This window comes from Lithobates pipiens, unplaced genomic scaffold, assembly GCF_037356315.1.
Source record: "Lithobates pipiens isolate NorthernLeopardFrog02 unplaced genomic scaffold, aLitPip1_a1.2 Scaffold_8, whole genome shotgun sequence".
Taxonomy (NCBI): domain Eukaryota; kingdom Metazoa; phylum Chordata; class Amphibia; order Anura; family Ranidae; genus Lithobates; species Lithobates pipiens.
Window position 1 is genome coordinate 536,317,208 of NW_027507903.1, and position 16,477 is coordinate 536,333,684.

At 42.2% G+C, this 16,477-nt stretch overlaps 1 protein-coding gene and 1 long non-coding RNA gene across 2 annotated transcripts in view; one reads left to right on the plus strand and one right to left on the minus strand.

The window, feature by feature from the left end:
• The window catches only part of LOC143960751 (uncharacterized), a 104,820-nt gene extending 100,069 nt beyond the window's left edge, over positions 1 to 4,751 (minus strand). Inside the window, exon 1 of the long non-coding RNA XR_013270374.1 lies at positions 4,578 to 4,751. This is a non-coding gene — a long non-coding RNA (uncharacterized LOC143960751). The remainder of the gene's footprint in view (positions 1 to 4,577) is intronic.
• A 4,197-nt stretch (positions 4,752 to 8,948) lies between these two features.
• The window catches only part of CKAP2L (cytoskeleton associated protein 2 like), a 41,276-nt gene continuing 33,747 nt past the window's right edge, over positions 8,949 to 16,477 (plus strand). The window contains exons 1-2 of the mRNA XM_077469593.1: positions 8,949 to 9,055; positions 13,929 to 13,995. Of these exons, the coding sequence (XP_077325719.1) occupies positions 8,977 to 9,055; positions 13,929 to 13,995 (146 nt within the window). The 5' untranslated portion in view covers positions 8,949 to 8,976. The remainder of the gene's footprint in view (positions 9,056 to 13,928; positions 13,996 to 16,477) is intronic.

The window sequence follows — 16,477 nt, forward strand, 5'->3', positions numbered from 1 at the left end:
ATGCGATCCAGTGTTGGGGGAAATTTGTTCCTCCTAAACAGGATAGTTAACAGTGAATTTCAGGGGGAGATTGGAAAAAAGCATTGCAAGTATAGGAGGGACCTTCATTTGTGGCAAGTGTTACTACTGCAAATATATGCTAACACAAAAAAATCCAACCCTACCCAACGGCCAAGTTTTCCGTCCCAGACACTATGCAAACTGACGCAGGTTTGGAGTTATTTATTTACTATTATGTGAATGTAATTTAATGTAATTGTTTCTATATTGGGAAGACGAAAGTAAAATTTTGGAAGAGGAACTATAGACATATCCTTAGCAATCCTGCGACCCGGATCTCCCTCTAGATTGTCACACAACCATAGTACATAATGGTAAATTCCCTAAGATCAAATTCTTGATACTAGATCATATACACCCAGATCCTGGGGGGGGGGGGGGGGATGGAATAAGACCCTCTTCCAGTTAGAATCTCGGTGGATATATAAACTCAGGGACACCCAACCTCCGGGCCTAAATGACAACATCTGGTTTAAACCGTTCCTTGAAGGTTTTTCATCAGGGGGCATGGAGGAATATATGAATATTCTCCATGACCTCCAAGCTCCATAAAGTTCCCCCTATATTAATACGGGTTCGTTCATTCATTCATTATACATGTTTATACATGTTTGATTTTTCCATCTTTATCAGTTTTTATTGGTATCCGCTGATCATGTGGAAATATATATGTATATTTATACATTGTTTGTGACTTTTTGACTTTTAAAAAAGGTCCTTTTAGGTTTCCTAAATTACTCAACATTTCTAATAATCAAATTTTTTATGGGAGTACTACTTTTGTGTAGCTTTATTATATATATATATATATATTTCTCCATCTATATTTTCCTCACCGGCATTTTTTACATATTTTTCTGCATTCTTTTCTTTTTGGCCCGCCCCAGGTTCGCTGGTTGTGTGCGGGGAAGTCACCCGGCACACCAAGCCACCTGGGCTTCTTCAGCCCTTGGCGGCGTCTTAGGAGATCTCGGCCAGCATTCCATCGCCGGCCGATCTCCATCTTGCTAACCCAGTGCACGCGCACAGTGCGAAAGCTTGTTGTATTGGTGGGTAAAGTGGGTGGAGCCCTGTTCCGATGCTCGTGTCTCTGACATGCGCAGTTGTGACGGGGCCGTGCGCACACCGCTCGGGGGGTAGATCTGCGCCCGGTGTTCTGGCATATTCAGTCCGGCCATCATATAGCGTCTGCATGCGCAGTACGGGGCAGAAGAAGCTTCGTAAAATTTCGAAGATGAACGGCGCCTGCGCCATGAGTGGAGGTGGTAGCCCCGTCATCCAAGCGGGTTGTGCTGCGCTCGGCTCTTTTTTATTCCTACTCTATGTCCACTTGGATGGTTGGGCTAGAACCCGGATTTTCGGAATCTGTGTTGCTGTGTACTGCGCATGCGCAGTACACAGCGGACGCTATCTGATGGGGGACCTTATATGATAAGACACCGGCCCTACTTCCCCTCCCTCTCCATCAGCTGTTGGGAATTTCTCTCATTGGCTGATTGGAGGGGGAGGCCTATTTAAACACTCAGTGGCAGATCCATCAGCACTTCACGGTCGTGTCTGTGGAATGCTGAACGGACGGTCAACAAAGCTCCTCTTCAACTGCTCCAAGGTATGGACTATATACTTATACCTGCCCTCTATACTGATGTATATTTTAGCAATGCTTGTTACTTCAAATACTTCATACCATTTAGTACCCCTAATTACTCCAAGGTACTAATTATACCCTCTCTATTGGCCCCTATAATGACATAACTTGCATACTATTATTGCAGACATATTTTTACATTAATCTGCCCCGATTTTTAAGCATCAGTAAAAAATATCATCCCAACACTTTTTGCATTTTATCATTTCATCATTATTACTAAAATTCCGCCTCAAATTCTGCCTCTCTTGTGCACATCTGGCAAACCTTTTCTCTGGGGCCTTAAAAAATCTGTGGCTGCATAGAATCTATTATCCAAAGCTTATATTGAAGCTTATATTGAATACTACATAATTGTGGAAACTTTGGAGCTTGGAGAGTCACATATATGCATTTTTTGACCTACCTCATCTGTTTTTAATCAACGTTACATCATTCGTACATAACACTAGTTGTTGATATGCAAGTATATTGTTATAGAAAACAATACTTTTCTCTGTAAATTTGTCCACCAAATTTAATGTTCTGTTGTTTAAATTTTATTAGAACTGTACCCCATACTGTACACCTTTCCCCTGAAGAAGAAGACTTCCAGCACTCCGAAACGCATAGGGAAATAAATGCTATGGCTAACTATATTACGTATGAATGCTTAATTTATCAACTTTTTGTACTATATCTATTATGTTGTCTAATTTTTTCATGATATGATTTTATTTAATACATTTTGTATTTTGCTATACTTATTGGTGTACGTGCCTCCAAAGTCCACCATTAGGGGAACCCTCTTTTCCTAGTTTTTTTCACTATTGGATGTGGCACAACAAAAATTGCCAACATCTGCCATTCTACTCAATTCTTTAAATATGTTCTTATGTATTTAACTACAATATTCCACCCATCATCCCCACGTAGAAAAATAATGATATGCATATTCATATCAAAAATAGGTTTAATATATTCCTATGTATGTTTAACTACAATATTCCACCCATCGTGCCCATGTAGAAAAAAATTTATATACATATTATTATCAGTAATTGGTTAAATATGTTCATTGTCAGGCATTAACATGAGATTTCTCCCACAAACCCAATGATAAATAAAGATTCTACCCATATTCCCATCAAAACAGGTCAAATGTAATTTTTCCATTAGCAAGTGAACAGTTAAACATTAGCAACTGCTTCTTGCAACATTGTATCAAGCACTGTCTTTACTATCTATCTATCTATCTATCTATCAATCACACACAAGTACACTGACATCTAGTGAGAGTTCTCAGTATTGCGGCCAATAATTCAATCATCCCACTATGCAGTTTAGTACGTCCATAGCATACTTCACTTATTAAAGCGGAGGTCCACCCTAAAGTGGACCTTCCGCTCATTGGAATCCTCCCCCCCTGCGGCGCCACAATTGGCACCTTTCAGGCTTTCAGGGGGAGAGGGGTGCAGGTACCTGTACAGTACAGGTATCTGCACCCACTTCCGGCGTAGATTCTGCAGAAAGGAACGCCCCTTTCCGCAGAATCTACGCCTCTTTCCGAAAGTCCCCTGCTGGGAAACACATGGATCCCAGAGACAGCGGGGACCATCCTTATTGGGTAGCGCAACTCGCGCATGCGCAGTAGGGAACCAGGAAATGAAGCCGAAAGGCTCCACTTCCTGATTGCCATACCCAAGAAGGCGGCGGCAGCACCCGAGAGACGATCGAGAGATCGGCTTTGGGTGCCGACATCGCGGGCGCGCTGGGCGGGTAAGTGTCCTTATTTTAAAAGTCAGCAGCTGCAGTATTTGTAGCTGCTGGCTTTTAAAAAAAAAAAAACGGCGGAACTCCCGGCGGACTCCCGCTTTAAATTAAGCATTCTTGTTACGGTGCATCAGTGTCAATAAAGAAAAAATAAACTGCGCTCAGGAGAAAATTACATGAGAGAAATATATAAATTAGTTATAACTAAAAGATAGAAAAATAATAAACAAACTATAGGCAGCAGCTCTGAGTGGGATACAAGCACTGAAATAAATGAAAGAAAATGTGGAGAGCTGCGCCAGTAGCACTATGTAATTAAAGGGGTTGTAAAGGTAAATGTTTTTTCACCTTAATGCATTCTATGCATTAAGGTGAAAAAACATCTCACACTGCCGGCGCCCCCAGTTCCCCCGTTTTACTTACCTGACCCCTCTAAAATCCCGCGCTCGCCCCCGCCGTCCTCTTCGCCGCTCACTCAGCCTGGCCGCTGATTGGCTGGAGTGGATGGATTGAAAGCAGCGCAGCCATTGGCTCGCGCTGCTGTCAATCACATCCAATGACGCAGCGCGCCGGGGGGGCGGGGCCTTGTGATACAGCGAGCGGCTATAGCCGCCGGCTGTATCACGGGAGCGCGCCCGCAGTGCTTCTCACCAATGCGAGGGAGCTCGCATTAACGTGAGAAGCACCTGCGGGAGGAAGCTGAGACAGCCGCCGAGGGACCCCAGAAGAGCAGGTTCGGGGCCACTCTGTGCAAAACGAGCTGCACAGTGGAGGTAAGTATGACATGTTTGTTATTTTAAAAAAATAAAAAATTTTACTTTACAACCCCTTTAAACTAACTACATAGATAAAAGTGAATGAAGGGTCAAATGGCATTCTTACAAAATAAATGTCTGTTTGCCAAAAGCGATCACTTATCGTGCATATAACAATCACAAAGAAATATTTGAGTAGGAAACATATAATCAATGTGAAATAAAAACTATTTTTGGAAATTAAAAATAAAAAATTAAAGTCCAATAAAATGTTCCAATGTAGCAGCGATTAGCAAGTCACCACCGTGAGTCCACACACAACTGTAGATCTGTGCCCGTCACCAGATAAGTGATGTGCTTACCAGATATAAAAACAGTAACAGCCTTATTGGTATTAATCCGAAGCAGAGTGGTAGAACATCAAATCAAGGTTCTTGCATCCAGATAACCCTTAACTTAGGTATATGGCAATACCCCAGCCTTTAGAGCTAAGTGTCCAGCTGGCTGTATAAAACAACTTCTCCATTACTTCCTGGTTAGACCTCAGGATGTGACACAGGAAGGAGTTTACCAGCTGACCTCATTAGCACACACCTTGCATTTGCCCTCCCACCATCAGTGTCAATAACATTGTGCCACCGTGGCATCATACAGCTTCAACCAGTCAGGCTTGTTTTGTGTCCAATACCATTACCTCCACTTCCATTACTAATTTCACCCATTCATCTTCACTAATCTCATTTTTACTTTACCATTATTAATATTTTATAATATAATTTTATTCCCATCTGTATGTCACGTTTGTTCTTCTGAATCACTGTAGAGTGTATGCACACATCCCCAACGTGAGTTTGTGTTTATATTCATATACGTATGGGTAGCTTTGCATATGTGTGGGGGTCTGTAAGTTTATCCTTGTTTTCACTCATTATACTCTACCAAAGAGGGTCTCTGCAGCGGTTCAGTTGTAGCAGTTCTTGTTCACAACAATGTATGGTATCAACCAATATTAAATCTCCCAAACAATGTAATGTCCTGCGAGCCACCACTTGCTATAAGCCCAAAATAGGGTCTCTCAAATGACACTATAATTTTGAATCAGCAGCTAGCGTTGCACGTCTCATAAATCATGCAAAGATCATCCAATATTCTAAAATACGCTGTGCTTTCAAACTTAATATCCAAATAGTGAAACAAAAAAATGTGCTATATAACAGCACTGAAGTGATAACGTGCTAAAATACATCCAATAATCCAAATAGAGTGCTTTCATGCAGGATATGATAAAACGTCCATATGGTGAGAAAAAAAAGCAATCAATAAAATCCTTAAACCAATATAATGGTGAACCAAACTATAAAAATGCTTCTAAAAAAAAAAAAATATTATATATATAGAAAAAATATATATATATAGAAAAAAAGTGCTACAATGTGCTGTGCAATCCAAAAAAAGTTCAAAAAAACGGCCGCTCACCTTAGAGCGTGTGACCTTGTACAACGGGGCTAGAAAAAGGAAGTTCAATACCCAGTAGCCAATGGTTTCCACCTCGTAGTTGAATCTGAGCATGTGTGCGTTTTTGCGTGTCGGAAATACATACACACGATCGTAATTTCTGAAAGAAACTATTTCCGTCTGAAAAATTGAGAACCTGCTCTAAATCTTTTGCTGGTCGCATTTTCCGACGAAAAGCTCAGTCTTTTGCTTGCCAAAATTCTGAACGTGTGTACGTGGCATTAGTGTTGGTATGACTTGACTTGCGGCCAAGCTTATGTACACAGCAAATTAATTAACAGTTTTATGTTATCAATGATTTTTGAAAAATATACAAAACTCAAGGCTAAACTGCTTTCAACTATTTACGGTAGTTTAAAATCCCCCTTTGACCATAGCTATCTATGGACAGATAGACACATTTGTCGGTCTTTGAACAATGCCTGAGTGTCATTAGACACCATGCAGAGTAAAAACCTTTCTGCCTTTACAACCACTTTACTTACTCGATGGTTGCTGGTTTTGCCTAAAATCCTAATGCATATCTTCAAAAGGCCCTGGATTCTGCAGGAATATCCCAGGATTTTACCAAATAGCACAGCTCTGAGCTATGTTCTGCTGCTGGCGATCATTCACAGCCTGATTGCAAGCAGTTCCCTGATTGGTGCCCACCACCTTGCCCCGTGGATCCAGAATATGCTTTCCACAACATGCTTCAGAGATACACATCCTCTTTACATCTTTGCCCACAATGAGTAAAAAACAGGCCCATTGAACATGAAGATTGTGTTCTGGGGGCAGGTTAGATGGTAGAGAACAAGGCCCTGGGTGTCAGGTGAGCAAGGCTAATGAAAGTATAAACAGAAAAGATATTCTCCTGCTCTAGTGCGGAGGGCCTTAGTACAGGTGGTAATATTTCCTGGTGATATAAATGTAGAGTAATCATGCATGCCCCACTGCCTAGGCTGACTAGGGGGGGAGTCCGAAATGCTGTGTACGAAAGAAGAAGGAAGGCACGTGGCCTGTTGCATGAATCATTATAAGAGAGTTTATTATAAACAAATTGGTATATACAGATAAAAATATTACGTATTCGTAAATAAATAACAATGTTATCATTTAATAGAATAATAAAAAATGATGCCCATACAAGGGGTAAAATGAATGATTGGCTAACACGTTTTGAGGGGTTTCCTCTTCATCAGAGCCTTGGAAAACCAAAATTGGTCTGCGTGTTATAATATGTATATATAGAGAGAGAGAGATGACTGGATGGGTGGTATAGCACTCGATAAGTAGTATCATTTTAACTGCTTGCCGATCAGCCGCCGCTGTTTTTCTGTTCAGGATGGCACGGCTGGGAGAAACGACGTTACTGTACGTTGCTTCGCCTTTTGGCCACTAGGGACGCACGCGTGTGGCCGAAGCTGGTGCGAGTGCCCGGGCAGGCTCGATGACCATGGGGCACCTGCGATCGCTCGTGACAGAGCGAGAACCGGGATCTATGTGTGTAAACACACAAATCCAGGTTCTTTCAGGGGAGAGGAGACAGATTGTGTGTTCATACTAAGTATAAACACCGATCTGTCTCTTCCCCTAGTCAGTCCCAAAACCCCCCCCCCCCCCCCCACCACCACCACAGTTAGAACACACCTAGGGAACAAAGTTAACTCCTTGATCGCCCCCTAGTGTTCATCCCTTCCCTGCCTATGACATTTATACAGTAATCAGTGCATTTTTATAGCACTGATCGCTGTATATTGTCAATGGTCCCAAAAACGTGTAAAAAGTGTCCAATTTTTCTGCCTCAATATCGCAGTCCTGATAAAAATCGCAGATCGCCGCCATTACTAGTAAAAAAATAATAATAATAATAAAAATGCCATAAATTATTCCCTATTTTGTAGATGCTATAACTTTTACGTAAACCAATCAATATACTCTTATTGCGATTTTTTTTTTTATTTATTTTTTTTAACCAAAAATATGTAGAAGAATACATATCGGCCTAATCTGAGGAAAAATATAGTTTTTTTGAAAAAAAATGTGGGATATTTATTATAGCAAAAAGTAAAAGATATTGTGTATTTTTCAAAATTGTCGCTCTTCTTTTGTTTATAGCGCAAAAATAAAAACCGCAGAGATGATCAAATACCACCAAAAGAAAGCTCTATTTCTGGGGGAAAAAAATACGTAAATTTTGTTTGGGTGCAACGTTTCACAACCATGCAATTGTCTGTTAAATGGACGCAGTGCCGTATCGCAAAAATGGCCTGGTCATTGAGCAGCCAAATCTTCCGGGGCGGAAGTGGTTAAAGGCGGATTCTCCTTTACTGTATATAGTAGTATTTCCTTCCACATCACAGCGCGCTATATTGGACAGACACCAAACAGATTGCAGACACTAATCAAAATATTAAAACCATGATAGTATAAAATCAATCTAAAATATAGGATATACATTTTTTTTTTCAAAAATCGATAATATGTATGTGTGTATATATATATATATATATATATATATATATATATAGTCCCGGTGGACTCCCGCTTTAATGCATAGAATGCATTAAGATAAAAAAAAAAAAAACTTCTGGCTTCACAATCACTTTTTGTTAACAACACCCCGCAATTGGTTTATAAAATGCGTGATTTTGCGGAATCAGATCGCATGGCAGTGAACACCATGCCAACTAATTCTGTTGTGGACAAAAAAAAAACGAGGGGGGGGGGGGGTCCTGCGTCAGTTTGGTGCGAATGCAGCCCGATTTAAGCCATACAAATCCACGGCTCAAATCGCACCCCAGAGGCACGCGTGTAATTTGCACAGGTAAGTGCAGCGATTTCTGTGTGACCCGCACACAGCATATCTCTTCTGCATTACAAATCATGACTGTTCACAATTTTCTTTTATTTTAGCCCCAAAGTTACACTTTACCTGAATATGTAAAATCTATAATTGCAGAAACACAAATGCCCTAATCTATAAATACTATCCACAGTGCCAACAATCCTCCCCACACCCCCACAAACACACTGCTCTACTGATCATAGACCGATCCTTATACCCGCACCGCTCTATACACTACATCCATTCTCTGCAACTACACACACACCCCTCCACTATAGTCTGCGGAAGTGAAGGATGCTCCGCCCAACGAACTGCCTGACCAATCAGAGTGCACCAAGCCAGGGAAGTGTTTGTTGTCTATAAAGTTTTTCGAAAGAAACCTTTGATGCATCAACGTGATTGGTTGTTGGATTTGAATGCAGGGCGGTTGGAGCGAGAAGCGCAGCGATCTGCGGATTGAAAACATGGAAGCGGCAAAGACGCCGAGCGCGCAGGGTGAGCTATACCGGAGGGGGAGAACGACTGAACACCGGGATACATCATAGAGGGGAGATATACCGAGTGCTAGCCTCGTGTACACACCTCTCCTATACACACACCCACCTACCTCTACTATACACAACACAGCCCCCCTATGTATACCTCTTGTATGTGTACATTGGAGAGCTGTGTGTATACACAAGAGGTCAATGACTGACACACACTCACACACACACACACACACACACTCACACACTCACACACACACACTCTTTAGTGTGGTGCTATATATATCTTTTTTTTTTTTTTGTTAGGGCTCATGCACTTTAGTGTCTTAACACATAGGGCAGCCCATTGAAATGAATAGGCCCCCCCCTTAATGCGCTGCACAAAAAACACGATCTTTGTAAAACACTTAATCTTAACCACCGGAGGATTTTCCCCACCTCAATGACCAGGCCATTTTTTGCGATACGGCACTGCATTGCTTTAACTGACAATTGCGCCACACTACCCAAACAAAATTGACGTTCACACGCACACACACAAATAGAGCTTTATTTTGGTGGCATTTGGTCGCCACTGCGTTTTCTATTTTTTTTTATTGCGCTATAAACAAAAAAAAGCGTCAATTTTGAATGGGGGAAAAAAAAAACAAAAACTTTGTGCTATAATAAATATTAAAAAAAAAACGAATTTCTTCATCAGTTTAGGCCAATATGTATTCTTCATATTTTTGGTATAAAAAAAAAAAATGACAAGCGTATATTGTTTGGTTTATAGCATCTACGAAATGGGGGATAGATTTCAATTTTTTTTTTGTACTAGTAATGGTGTTAAACGATTCCCTTTTGGGGTCCAGTGACATTATTACAGTAATCTGTGCTAAAAATATGCAGTTATTGTACTAATGACACTGGCAGGGAAGGGGTTAACACTAGGGGTGATCTAAGGGTTAACTGTTCCCTGGGTGTGTTTGCTAACTCTATGGGGGAATCTGTGACCGGGGAAACGGACCCCTTTTACACTGAGCCACCCTGGGCATCAACGGTAAAGCGGCGCTATTCAGCTGCTAGCGGGGCGGTTTTAACTCCCGCTAGCGGCCGAAAAGGGGTTGAATCAGCCTGCAAAACGCAGCTGCAGAGGTGCTTTGCCAGCGGTATAGCAGCACTGCCCCATTGTTTTCAATGGGGAGGAGCGGTGTATTCATCGCTGCAAGGAAGCTGCTGGCAGGACTTTTTGTGATGCCCTGCCAGTGCAGCGCCCCAATGTGGAAGCACTCAGGCTTTCACACTGGGTTTGCAGCTGAGGCTTTTTACAGGAGCTATTTTTAGCGCTGTAGCGCCTGAAAAACGCTTCAGTGTGAAAGAGGTCTCAGTCTTCCTGCTTAGCAGAAAGACAGGATTTGTGTGATCTCCCCTGCCAGAACAGAGATTTGCCTTGTTTACATATGCAGATCCCCTGTTCTGTAACTGTGGGGGAAGGATTGCAGGTGGCCAGTGGACATTGCATCCACCCCACCCGCTGATTGTCTCCCCCACTAGCCAGTGGACATGTGCACGAGCCGATGTACAATGATGGCGATTCGCATGATCAAGCCACATTTCCGCAGTACTACTGTGGCAGCAAGTCCTTAAAGTAGAACTTTTTTTTTTTTTTTTTTTTTTTGGATAGTGTAATGGAGGGTTATAACCCCTGTCAGATTTTTTTTTTTTTTGCCATCTGTCCCATAGCCAAACAGGAAGTGAGGAAATCGTTGCAAATTAAAGGAATTTCTTGGGGACACCCAGGTCACCAGAACTAGTGTCCCCATTGGAGGATTTCCCATCTATTACTTTTTTGGGGACAACCCAAAATTTGGAGTTTTTATTTTTTACTTTCACTTACAATGATAATGGTAAACAGGATCACTAGAGAGGGCGAATCTCCTTAACGGGGGGGGGTGTACGGACAGCAATAAAAATTGAGGGGCTTTTAATCCCTCTCCACTATCCAAAACTAGAAAAAAAAAAGTTTTGCCTTTAGTTATACTTAAAGCGGACCTTCAGTAATTTTTTTTTAAACTTTCCATCTAATAAATCTTCTGCCCTTGTTGTTTTTAACTTTGGATAGTAAAACATTTTTTTTTCTGCCAGTCAATACCTTATACAGCTCACTTCCTGTTTCTTGTCTGGTCATTAGCCTAGGCTTATGACCTCATGCACAGCTCTCTCATTTGAGTGTTTGCCAGGAAGGGAGAGGGGGGATGAGTCATAAGAGGGCCAATGAGAGCTGCACAGCTTGGGGTGTGCCTATGTAAATCCAGGAAGTAACAAGGCAGCTGCTTCAGCTGCCCACAGTTAAAATGATTGCAGCCAGACTCAGTAGAGGGAGATTTCTGCAGCATATTTGGCGAGTACAGAATAACAGTATATATAAAAATATGCAAAGTGGTTGGAGGGAAGCTTCAGAATGCTAAAGATGTTTTTATAACAAATTATGTGAGCAAACTACAGTTCCTGATGGGTTTTACTTCCTTTTCCCCTGCAAAATAAAAGCTTAATGTGCTAGTATGCATCTCATACTAGCACATTATGTGACACTCGCCTGTAAACGAAGCCCACGCTATCTCCACTGCAGGCCGCATCCATGTTTGCCCGTTTTTCCTTCCGGGGCCGCGGACTCGGCTATGTGACTGGCTGGAGTGGTGTGTAAAGTCACTTGCTCGTGAAGAAACGGGACGGGGGGGCTGTTTCTTCACAGTGCATGCGCGATGACATAATCAGAGCAAAACACAATAAGTACTGTATTTATTGGCGTATAACACCAATACTTAAATTTAAGCTGCCTCGGAGGGGGGCGGGACAAGTGCAGTCAGATTACATACAGTGAGAATCTCCTGTTTACTTGGGGGGCCTCTGTAATAGGAAGTTCCGTTTCCTGGGCCACCATTGGACCACTGTTTTGTCTATCATAGGAGATTCTCACTGTATGTAATCTGTCGGCGCTCGTCCCACCCCCCTCCCTGTCCCATCTAGGCTGCAGATGGGCATTGATCAGGCTGCATTGATGGCAAAGGTGAGGCTGCAGATGGGCACTGACCCTTATTTTGCTTCAAAGTTCCCTATTTATAATTTTGAAGTTTTTTTTTTTTTTTTTCCCCACTGAAACTTCCCTTTAAAGTGAATGTGCGTGTTATACGCCGATACATGCGTTATCTCCCAAACGGTGCATGTTTAGGAGACATTTTCAGTACCTATATGTAAGTCTTATTCTAGGCAATTCATTAACCGCTTGCTGCCCGCGGCGGGGCAGTGGGTGCAGCTCTTGTTCTGGGCCGCCGTCATATAACGGCAGGGCCCAGAACAGCTGCTCTCGCATGCCCACAGTGATCGCGGCCACACCGTGTTGCTAGGACACGGTACAACCCCTGTCTCTGTAAAGAGCCGCATCTGCTGTGTCCAATCACAGCTAGTCACATGTAAACACGGAGATGCCATTGATCGGCTCTCCTTGCCTTACACTGACAGTGTCAGGAGAGCCGATCAGCAGCATCTCCTCACAGGGGGACAGCTAGGGAAGTAATCAGGGCACTGATCATCAGTGCCCTGATTACAATATATAAATAAAGTGTAAAAATACCGTGCCCACCAGTGGCAGCAGTCAGTGCCCACAAGTGCCACAACTCATTGCCCATTAGCCATGCCAGTCAGTGCTGGCAATTAGTGCTGCCAATCAGTGCTGCCCATCACTGCTGTCCATCAATACCAATCAGTGCAGCATTTTAGTGCCATCTCATCAATGCCCATCAGTGCTGCTTCATCAGTGCACATCAGTGAAGGCGAAAAATTACTTGGTTACAAAATTAACTGACAGAAAAAAGTAAAAAAAAAATTTTTTCAAAAATTTTACAAAAAATAAAATAAAAACCCAGCAGTGATTACATACCAGCAAAATAAAGCTCTATTTGTGTGAAGAAAATGATTAAATTTGTTTGGGTACAGTGTAGTATGACCGCGCAATTGTCATTCAAAGTGTGACAATGCTGAAAGCATCCATATGGGATAGTGGATGTCTGTGGATGAACATCTGCTGACACCCGATATCGTCCGTCTCCGCAATGATCCGATTCTGCAGACGGAGGAAAATCCTATTTTTCTATCCGTCTTCAGAGCAGATCAGAGGAACACGGACAGACGGTCCGTGTTCATCTGATCCCCCATAGAAGAGAGCGGAGATCTGACAGGGCGATCCCTGCACAGTGTGAGTGAGATCCCCCATGGATGGTCAGGGGTGATGTGAATGGCATATCCTTTTTCTAGGCATACTTGTAGATACAACTACAGAAGGGTTTACAACCTCTTTAAACCGGATACACACAGGCCAAATGTCGTAAGTCAAAATGTATTAAAAAATTTTGCTTGCCTTGCAAAACGCTCTCAAATGAAGGTTTTACTGTACTAACTTTGCATATTAAGTGCAGCGGCTCCGACCGCAGCTGACGTTATATTTTCGTTCAACCCGCTGGGTTGTTTGCCATTTGTGTCCCATTGGAGATGTTTCCTTCACCTCCTGTCCCATAGCCGCAACAGGAAGTGAGGGAATTCCTGGTTGTCACCAGAGTCATCAAAACTGGTGTCCCTGTTGGAAGAATTTTCTCTTACTGTAATGGGGACAACCCAAAATGTGTGTGGTGTTTTTGTTTTTATCCACTTTCTGTGCTCAGCGAGGACAAATAGAGTGGGTGACACTCCCTAATGGGGGCACAGACAGCAATAAAAACCTGAGGGGTTTTAATCCTTCTCCACTCTATCCAAAACTAGAAAAAAAATTGTCTTTAGTTATACTTTAATGTATATAAGACTGTATATTCCCTTTTAACGTCTGCTTGTATTTATTCTGTCAACAGAAGAACGTCGAAGGAAGCTGCGGGAATACCTGACGGCAAAGGGGAAACTGAAACCTGAAAATACCAAGTGAGTTTTAAGTATTTATTTTTTTCCTGTTTTTCAATATATTTTTTTCCAAGGTTTATAAACATAAATAATAGCAATTGGCACAAATTTAATCAAGTAAAGGAAGTACATAAAATCGGGTTCTAGTGTGATTACAATCTAGAGACAAGCATTATATCAATGGCTCATGTTATGCCTCTTTATTGTGCTATAACAATCATTTTAAGAAGTAACGAGTTCAGAAGAATAAGAGAAAGGGAGATGATGATGTGAGAAAGTGTAGGGGGATGGAGAGGGGAGTGGGTGGGAGATTCGCTGGGGTGGTTCTGGGTCATCTTCCATTCTGGCTGGACATCATATGACGTCCTTCGGAACGAGCCACTCAGGGATCGGTAGTGCAGTGTGTGTGCTCCGACAAACTGCATCTCAAAGAGCCTATTGCGTAGGCTCTTTACCACGTGATCAGCTGTGCTCAATTACAGCGTAACTAGGAAGTGCCAATTATTGGCATTCCTCTATTCACTGCTGAAAGGGCATGAGGAGAGCCGATAAGTGTCTCTCCTGAAGGAGGGGTCTGCACTGATAATCAGTACAGCACCATCAGCGATGCCCACTAGTGCCTGTCATTTCAGCCTGTGTCCTTCAGTGAAGGAGAAAACTTTTTAACATAAAAGAAAATTTTGTAACATAAAAAATTATATTTTTTTTCAGTCTTTTTATTTGTTTAGCAAAAAAAAAAAAACGTAGCGATTAAATACCACCAAAAGAAAGCTCTATCTGTCTCAAAAAAATGCTGAAAATGTAGTTTGGGTACAACATTGCATGAGTGCGCAATTGTCATTCAAAGTGCGACAGCGCTGAAAATTGGCCTGGGCAGGAAGGGGATGAAAGTACACAGAATTGAAGTGGTTAAAGCGTTTAACCCCTAAAAAAAAAATGGATCCTTCTCCTTTTAAAGCCTTTTATACAGCACAGTACTTGTGCTGTGGAATTTGGACCCCTGTAACGCCTAAAAAAAATAACAAAAAAAAACGGGCTGATCCTGACATTTTCTGCCATCCCCTCTGTAAACTGATGAGGGTAATGATGGCTTCTGAGCCCTGACACCATGGTCAGTTTACCTGCCTCTGTCATCCACAGCTCTGCTCTTCTGTCTCCTTTGTGGCGCTTCACCTTTTTAAGGGGAGCTCCACTTTAAGCTAGGTTAGATTTTAACTGGAATTATACTTTAAGAGATGAAAAATGTCATCCTTTCTGAAATCTTCCCAAGTAACCACTGAAGACAATGATCTTTTTAAATCTTTCTGTGGGGGGAAGGATCCATTCTTTCCAATGACCAGTGCCGCCAATGTTAAGCCGCATTCTTCCCACCGATCACCAGTGTAATGGGGTCTTTTTCTGATTGACCACCAGTGCAAGGTGACCCACCAATGTAAGGGTCCCTTCTCCATTTACCACAAATCTAAGGGAGCTCTACATTGACCAGCAGTAAAGAGGTTCACTGGTCACCAATGTAAGGAGGCACTTTTCCAGACACCACCACAGTTTTTACTGACTGCATTTCTTTTCTGCCTATCATTTTTGTATATTTTTATTTATTTCTGAAAATGTGTTCTAGAGCAGCTCTGGTTGTCAAATACTTTGAGAGCAGCATGTCCTTTCATTTATTCTTATATCTCAATGTACCCTGAGCTTTACATATCCTGTAGTTATTACTGCCAAGGGTTCCCTGAGACCTTAGTTATTTCAAGTGTACCACCAAGGTAAATGGTTAACCTGGTTTAAACATTTAAAGGTAATCTGTCATGTTACCCGTCCATCCAGTGACTTTCTCCTGATTGAACACCTCCCCACTCACTGGTACCCTTCTTACCATGCTCCTCTGCCACTCCGATCATAAAAAAATATTTGGTGCTTTGCGATATTAAAGACAGTCACTTTCTCCTTGAGTAGTTGGGCCTAAGCAGCGAATTGCCAGGCCCAAACGCTGTTACATGGTTAAGGTGATAACCAAGTGTAAGGCTGGGTTCACACTTGAGCGATGTTAGACATTGCATGTGATTTGCACTGCTGTACTGTGCAGATCTCATGCGATGTCTGTGTGATACGAATTCAGCCAATACCGATTGTATGGCTGAATTTGCATCGTATTCACTCAAAAATGGTGCAGGACCCTTTTTTGGGCCGCACTGGAATCAGAATGCATGGATGTTCATGCCCATGCAATCCAATTCCTGCACCATTTGACGCTTCGCACTCCAATATGCAAACTGATCTGGGGGTGTCCTTAACTTTCTTTTGACACCTGCAGAGGTTCGCATAGGGCAGTGTAAACCGCCTGCGAGTTCTATGTGATGCGCAAACTGGCACTGGAATCGCGCTGGTTTCCACATCGCACTAGTGTGAACCGGCACTAAGGGGCAAAGATAAAATTTCCCTTTTAAGGATTTGTTCTATCAAACAAGAAAAGATTCTTTTCTCAAGTCATCTTCCAGGACGGCAC